The sequence below is a fragment of the Salvelinus fontinalis genome, chromosome 35, assembly GCF_029448725.1.
Source record: "Salvelinus fontinalis isolate EN_2023a chromosome 35, ASM2944872v1, whole genome shotgun sequence".
Lineage (NCBI taxonomy): Eukaryota > Metazoa > Chordata > Actinopteri > Salmoniformes > Salmonidae > Salvelinus > Salvelinus fontinalis.
Window position 1 is genome coordinate 36,590,742 of NC_074699.1, and position 8,760 is coordinate 36,599,501.

The 8,760-nt window shown below is 41.9% G+C and overlaps 1 protein-coding gene across 1 annotated transcript in view; it reads right to left on the reverse strand.

Annotated features, from left to right (window-relative positions):
* Window positions 1-615: 615 nt before the first annotated feature.
* Window positions 616-8,760, reverse strand: part of sv2ba (synaptic vesicle glycoprotein 2Ba) — a 45,704-nt gene continuing 37,559 nt past the window's right edge. Inside the window, exon 12 of the mRNA XM_055900084.1 lies at window positions 616-2,834. Coding sequence (XP_055756059.1) covers window positions 2,651-2,834 — 184 coding nt within the window. The 3' untranslated portion in view covers window positions 616-2,650. The remainder of the gene's footprint in view (window positions 2,835-8,760) is intronic.

The window sequence follows — 8,760 nt, forward strand, 5'->3', positions numbered from 1 at the left end:
ACACACACACACACACACACACACACACAGCTCAATCGAGTCAAAAAGTACCATTCTCCTTAGAAATGCGGATACAGGTTTTTCATGTAAATATAGCATCAACAACCTGGGGGGTACTGGAGGACCAGGGTTGAGATGTTGGGGTGTACAGGAGGACGAGGGTTGGGGGTACAGGAAGACCAGAGTTGAGTTGTTGGGGGGTACTGGAGGACCAGGGTTGGGGGTACAGGAGGACGAGGTTTGGGGGTACTGGAGGACCAGGGTTGGGGGTACAGGAGGACGAGGTTTGGGGGTACTGGAGGACCAGGGTTGGGGGTACAGGAAGACCAGAGTTGGGGGTACAGGAAGAACAGAGTTGAGATGTTTGGGGGTACTGGAGGACCAGAGTTGAGATGTTGGGGTGTACTGGAGGACCAGGGTTGGGGGGTACTGGAGGACCAGAGTTGAGATGTTGGGGGGTACTGGAGGACCAGGGTTGGGGGTACAGGAAGACCAGAGTTGAGATGTTGGGGGGTACTGGAGGACCAGGGTTGGGGGGTACTGGAGGACCAGAGTTGAGATGTTGGGGGGTACTGGAGGACCAGGGTTGGGGGTACAGGAAGACCAGAGTTGAGATGTTGGGGGGGTACTGGAGGACCAGGGTTGGGGCAACAGGAAGACCAGAGTTGAGATGTTAGGGGGTACTGGAGGACCAGGGTTGGGGGTACAGGAAGACCAGAGTTGAGATGTTGGGGGGTACTGGAGGACCAGGGTTGGGGGTACAGGAAGACCAAAGTTGAGATGTTGGGGGGTACTGGAGGACCAGGGTTGGGAGTACAGGAAGACCAGAGTTGAGATGTTGGGGATACTGGAGGACCAGGGTTGGGGGTACAGGAAGACCAGAGTTGAGATGTTTGGGGATACTGGAGGACCAGAGTTGGGGGTGCAGGAGGACCAGAGTTGAGATGTTGGGGGATACTGGAGGACCAGGGTTGGGGGTACAGGAAGACCAGAGTTGGGATGTTGGGGGGTACTGGAGGACCAGAGTTGAGATGTTGGGCTGTACTGGAGGACCAGGGTTGGGGGTACAGGAAGACCAGAGTTGAGATGTTGGGGGGTACTGGAGGACAAAAGTTGGGGGTGCTGGAAGACCAGGGTTGAGATGTTGGGGGGTACTGGAGGACCAGAGTTGGGGGTGCTGGAGGACCAGGGTTGGAGGCACAGGAGGACCAGAGTTGAGATGTTGGGGGGTACTGGAGGACCAGAGTTGGGGGTACTGGAGGACCAGGGTTGGGGGTACAGGGTAAATGATACTTAGCGACTTTAAAAATAGAGTAAATAATCATGTCTAAACTCACATGTTCACATAATTATTGAAAAAAAAATGTTCTTACAATGTCATGGCAACCAAGACAGGATTTAATAGAATCAGTATCTAGAACACAGTTCTTCTGGAAAAGGAGAGACTGAACACAGACTAGACAGGATTTAACAGAATCAATATCGTTCTACTGGAAAATGAGAGACTGAACACAGACTAGACAGGATTTAACAGAATCAGTATCGTTCTACTGGAAAACGAGACACTGAGCACAGACTAGACAGTATTTAACAGAATCAGTATCGTTCTACTGGAAAAGGAGAGACTGAACACAGACTAGACAGGATTTAACAGAATCAGTATCTAGAACACAGCTCTACTGGAAAAGCAGAGATTGAACACAGACTAGACAGGATTTAACAGAATCAGTATCGTTCTACTGGAAAAGGAGAGACTGAACACAGACTAGACAGGATTTAACAGAATCAATATCGTTCTACTGGAAAAGGAGAGACTGAACACAGACTAGACAGGACTTAACAGAATCTAGAACACAGCTCTACTGGAAAAGGAGAGACTGAGCACAAACAATACAACAAACATATTGGTAAGTCAACAGATGCATCCACTGTGCAGCAGGTGAGGTTGTCGTCCTGGAGGAAATGGGACAATTCAAACACCTGGCTGCGGTCGATGAAAGCTCTTATCACAAAATGGAATGGAACAAGGACACTGGAAAATTGGTTCTGAATCGTACACTAGCGTTCCGTTGAAACCTTAGCCGTCGTTGAATTCCAACCCGAATGTCAACCCAATACCTTTCCTAAACAGTTGGTTTCAAATCAAAGCACAACATGGTTCAACTGGCTGTCATCTTCCAAGGATATATATTTCTCATCTCTCGTATTCTTTCATTTTCATTTAAAATAATTTAAAACACATTTTAAAACATACCAAATACAGAGTGACTTGTCCTGCTCTAATGGGGGGGGGGTTATTTTAAGGTGTACAGAAGAAAAACACAATTTCAAACAATGTAAAATGGTGACATGTCTTGATGAGGGTACCATTCGTTCTTTACATCCCCATGGGAACAGAAAGCCCATCCCCTTATTCTGTCACACACAGCTCACATCCCATGTGGAAGTCTCCCAACTGGACCACCCTATATGTACAGACAGCTTTATTTGGCCGTGACGTTGTAAAGGTTTGCAAAATTCCACTAACTTTCCCCAAATTCCCACGTTTTAGCAGGAAGTCTGGGAATCCTCCAACCAAGATGTTTTTTGAAAACCTGTGGAAAGTTACAGGAATTTTACAACCCTTAATGCCGTAGATGTTTGTCTGTTTTCACTCCAGGATCTTCTCCCGCGTGTCGGGTAGTTTAGTGGCCAGCAAACCTCCGCAAGCCAGTGCTGCGAACGCCAGGAAAATGGGGACGATCTTTGTGATGCCGATGAACTTGGCAAAGACGACGCTGCCAATAATGGCTGCCAGCTTACAGGTACCGTTCAGCACTCCGAATGCTGTGCATCTGAGGAAGAGAAAGGTACAGACATCAGTGGGTTTAGGACGGGTGCTTAAAGGACAGTTTACAACAGTGGTTCTCAGCCGGTGGGGGTTTAGGACGGGTGGTTAACTTTTTCTCAATAGGGGGTGCTGTTTTCACTTTGTAAAAATTAGTTCCCAAATTAAACTGCCTCGTACTCAATTCTTGCTCGTACAATATGCATATTATTATTACTATTGGATAGAAAACACTCTCTAGTTTCTAAAACCGTTTGAATTATATCTGTGAGTAAAACAGAACTCAAGTTGGAGCAAACTTCCTGTCAGGAAGTGAGAAATCTGAAATCAGGCAATCTGTTCCAGGGTCAGTTTATTAATTTGCATGTATTCTATTGGTCGACATGCACTGCATACGCCTTCCCCTAGATGTCAGCAAGCAGTGAGAATTGGAATGGAGTTGCTAGGCAGATCTGAGGCCATATAAATGGTCTTGGAACGTGGGGTGCACTCTTTTCAACGTTCGCCATGACGCGAGACAGACCTCAGGATGGCGTTCTAGACAGCTCCCGTTATAGGCCTTAGATATATCCGGCTCTGATTTTATTCGATATAGGTGTTAAAAATGTCATAATGTAGTTATTTTAACCTGTCTAGGATCAGCGTGGCGCTAGCGGCACACCCCCCCCCCCCCCACTGAAAAACCAGTGCCGCGAAATTCAAAAAAAATATTTTTTTAAAATATTTAACTTTCACACATTAAAGTCCAATACAGCTAATGAAAGACACAGATCTTATGAATCCAGTCAACATTTCCGATTTTTAAAATGTTTTACAGGGAAGACACAATATGTAAAGATGTACATCTATTACCTAAAAACACATTAGCATATTCCACCATCTTTTATTTGTCCACCAACACCAGTAGCCATCACCAATTCGGCTAAACTAAGATATTTATAGCCCCTAACCAACAAAAAAACTCATTAGATGACAGTCTGATAACATATTTATGGTATGGGATAGGTTTTGTTAGAAAAAAGTGCATATTTCAGGTAGATGGCATAGTTTACAATTGCACCCACCATCACAAATGGACTAGAATAATTACAATGAGCAACGTGTTTACCTAACTACTAATCATCAAACATTTCGTAAAAATACACAGCATACACGAATCGAAAGACACAGATCCTGTGAATACAGACAATATTTCAGATTTTCTAAGTGTCTTACAGCGAAAACACAATAAATCGTTATATTAGCTTAGCACATAGCAATTAGCAGCCCAGCATTGATTCTAGCCAAAGTGAGCGATAAAAGTCAACATCGCCAAAAGATATTAATTTTTTCACTAACCTTCTCAGAATTCTTCCGATGACACTCCTGTAACATCACATTACAACATGCATATACAGTTTGATCGAAAATGTTTATATTTAGCCACCAAAATCATGGTTAGACAATGTGAAATGTAACTCAGCTGGTCAGAAAATGTCCTTGCGCCACTTAGACAGTGATCTACTCTTATACATAAATACTCATAAACGTGACTAAAAAATATAGGGTGGACAGGGATTGATAGACAATTTAATTCTTAATACAATTGCGTTATTACATTTTTTAATTTATCCTTACTTTTCAATACAGTTTGCGCCAAGCGAAGCTACGTCAAAAAACATGGCGTCCTAAGCCACTAAAATGTTTCGACAGAAACACGATTTATCATAATAAAAATGTCCTACCTTGAGCTGTTCTTCCATCAGTATCTTGGGCAAAGGATCCTTTCTTGGGAGAAATCGTCTTTTGGTGGAAAGCTGTCCTCTTGCCATGTGGAAATGTCAACTACGTTCGGGATGAACTGAAAAGCGTGTCCAACTTTTCACATCGTTGCAAAAATAAATGTCACAAAATCGCACTAAACGGATATAAATTGCTATAAAACGCTTTAAATTAACTACTTTGTGATGTTTGTAACTCCTATAACGAGTGAAAAGATGACCGGAGAAATATAACAGGCTAAACTAATGCTTGGAACAGGAGAGGGTCGGTGTCTTCCACGCGCGTTACGCAGCAAGAAAAGACTTGCTAGCTAAAGGTTTTTTTCATTTGTAGGGCCTGTGAACGAGCAATCGAGCCCGTTGGAATCGTCATCACGTAAAGGCATCCAGGGGAAGACGTAAGAAGTGTCCGTATAGTCATAGCAACGACAGTGCCCGTTTAAATGACTTCAGAAAAGTGGCCAACGTTTCTCAAATCTGACTCCATGTCAGGGAAATTGCTGTAGAATGGGCTCTGTTCCACTTAGAGACAAAATTTCAACTCCTATAGAAACTATAGACTGTTTTCTATCCAATAATAATAATAATATGCATATTGTACGATCAAGGATTTTGTGGGAAGCCGTTTAAAAAATTAGCCACATTAGCATAAATAGTCTAAACAGCGCCCCCATCCCCAACAGGTTAAACCGAGTTATATCAGTTTATATCAGTATATTGCGATTTTCGGATATTTCTTTGTGATGCGTATAGTGAGTTGGGCACGTCTGGGCCACATAGCTAATGTTTGCTGCTAATTCCTAAGTTGAAGACGGCAATCTACAACCGAGCAACGATGATTCTGGACAAAGGACAACTTGCCCAAGATTCTGATGGAAGCTCATCAAAAAGTAAGAACTATTTATGAAGTTAATTTGTTGTTCTGTTGAAAAATGTTGACCTACTATTCTGCCATTAATTTCGGTGCGGTCTCGCTTTAACGCACGCTGTATGTCGTAGTAACGTTAATTTTAAAAATCTAACACAGCGGTTGCATTAAAACCTCTTGAGCCTATGGGGGCGCCATTTCGACTTTGTAAAAATGAGTTCCCAAATTAAACTGCCTCGTACTCAATTCTTGCTCGTACAATATGCATATTATTATTACTATTGGATAGAAAACACTCTCTAGTTTCTAAAACCGTTTGAATTATTTCTCTGAGTGAAACAGAACTCATTCTGCAGCACATTTCCTGTCAGGGAGTGAGATTTCAGAAATCGAGGTCCCTGTTCTGAGGTCAGTTTAAGTCCCCATGTAAGCTATGGGGCTACATGCACTGCATACGCCTTCCTCTAGATGTCAGTAAGCGGGGAGAATTTGAATGGAGTGGATTGCGCAATCTGGGACCCTATATAAGACCGTGGAACGGAAGTACCGTCCTTTTCAACGGTGCGCCTGGCGCAAGAAGACATCACAATGGCGTCCTGCAAACGCTTTTGTTTTAGTAGTTCTATGTCTCCGGTCATGTTTTTATTCGTTATAGGCGTTAAAGACATCATAAGGTAGTTAATTTAAACCGACTTATAGCAGTTTATAGCAGTTTATTGCGATTTTCTGGGATTTCTTTGTCATGCGCTTTCACGAGTTGGACACGTCTCCAGTGGGTGGCTATCGTTAGCTGCTATTTCGAAAGGAGAAGAGGACATCTTTCAACCCAAAGACGATTGTTCTGGAGAAAGGACACCTTGCCCAAGATTCTGATGGAAGCTCAGCTAATAGTAAGCAGTCTTTATGCGTTTAATTCATACTTATGTTGACAAATGTCAAATAATAATTCCGCCATGAATTATGGTGCGGTCTCGCTTTGGCGCACGCTGTATTGCGCAGTAACGTTAATTTTAAAGATCTAACACAGCGATTGCATTAACCTGTCTAGGATGAGGGTGCCGCTAGCGGCACTCCCCCCCCCCCCCCCCCCCCCACTGAAAAGGCAGAGCCGCGAAATTCAAAAAACATTTTTTTTTTAAATATTTAACTTTCACACATTAAAGTCCAATACAGCTAATGAAAGACACAGATCTTGTGAATCCAGCCAACATGTCCGATTTTTAAAATGTTTTACAGGGAAGACACAATATGTAAAGATGTACATCTATTACCTAAAAACACATTAGCATAATCCACCATCTTTTATTTGTCCACCAACACCAGTAGCTATCACCAATTCGGCTAAACTAAGATATTTATAGCCCCTAACCAAGAAAAAAACTCATCAGATGACAGTCTGAGAACATATTTATGGTATGGGATAGGTTTTGTTAGAAGAAAGTGCATATTTCAGGTAGATGGCATAGGTTACAATTGCACCCACCGTCACAAATGGACTAGAAAAACTACATTGAGCAACGTGTTTACCTACTTACTAATCATCAAACATTTCGTAAAAATACACAGCATACACTAATCGAAAGACACAGATCCTGTGAATACAGACAATATTTCAGATTTTCTAAGTGTCTTACAGCGAAAACACAATAAATCGTTATATTAGCATAGCACATAGCACATAGCAGCCCAGCATTGATTCTAGCCAAAGTGAGCGATAAAAGTCAACATCGCCAAAATATATTAATTTTTTCACTAACCTTCTCAGAATTCTTCAGATGACACTCCTGTAACATCATATTACACAATCCATATAGAGTTTGATCGAAAATGTTTATATTTAGCCACCAAAATCATGGTTAGACAATGTGAAATGTAGCCAAGCTGGTGAGAAAATGTCCGTGCGCCACTTAGACAGTGATCTACTCTTATACATAAATACTCATAAACGTGACAAAAAAATATAGGGTGGACAGGGATTGATAGACAATTTAATTCTTAATACAATCGCGGAATTACATTTTTTAATTTATCCTTACTTTTCAATACAGTTTGCGCCAAGCGAAGCTACGTCAAAAAACATGGCGTCCTAAGCCACTAACATTTTTCGACAGAAACACGACTTATCATAATAAAAATGTCCTACTTTGAGCTGTTCTTCCATCAGTATCTTGGGCAAAGGATCCTTTCTTGGGAGTAATCGTCTTTTGGTGGAAAGCTGTCCTCTTGCCATGTGGAAATGCCAACTGCGTTCGGGATGAACTGGAAGCGTGCCCAGCAATTCACAGCGTTTCAGAAATAAATGTCCCAAAATCGCACTAAACGGATATAAATTGCTATAAAACGCTTTAAATTAACTACCTTATGATGTTTTTAACTCCCATAACGAGTAGAAACATGACCCGAGTAATATTACTCCCTCCACTAATGCTTGGAACAGGTGCGGGTCGGTGTCCTCTAGGCGCATGACGCAGCAAGAAAAGAGTGACTAGCCTCAGGGTGTTTTTAATTTGTAGTGCCTGTGAACGCGCAATCGACCCCATTCAAATCGTCATCACGTAAAGGCATCCAGGGGAAGACGTAAGCAGTGTCCGTATACTCATAGCAATAACAGTGCCCTTTTAACTGACTCCAGATCAGGGGCCAAAATTTCTGAAATCTGACTCCATGTCAGGGAAATTGCTGTAGAATGGGCTCTGTTCCACTTAGAGACAAAGTTTCAACTCCTATAGAAACTATAGACTGTTTTCTATCCAATAATAATAATAATATGCATATTGTACGATCAAGGATTTTGTGGGAAGCCGTTTCAAAAATTACACGATTAGCATAAATAGTCACAACAGCGCCCCCATCCTCAACAGGTTAAGAACTAATTTATCTTTCATTTGCTGTCCAACTTGTATTTTTTTGTCAAGTTTATGAATAGTTTTCGATTAGAATAGGTTCCTCTCCAAGATGGCGCCGGACAGATTGCTTGAATTTTTGGCCACTTCTCATTGTACAACCACGATTTGTGCCGCTAAATATGCACATTTTCGAACAAACTCTATACGCATTGTGTAATATGATGTTATAGGACTGTCATCTGAAGACGTTTGAGAAGGTTAGTGAAAAAATTAATATATTTTGGTGGTTTATACGTTATCGCTATTTTTGCCTTGAATCAATGCTGTTGTGATGTTTGCTATTGTGGTAAGCTAATATAACGCTATATTGTATTTTCGCTGTAAAACACTTAGAAAATCTGAAATATTGTCTGGATTCACAAGATCTGTGTCTTTCAATTGCTGTACGCTGTGTATTTT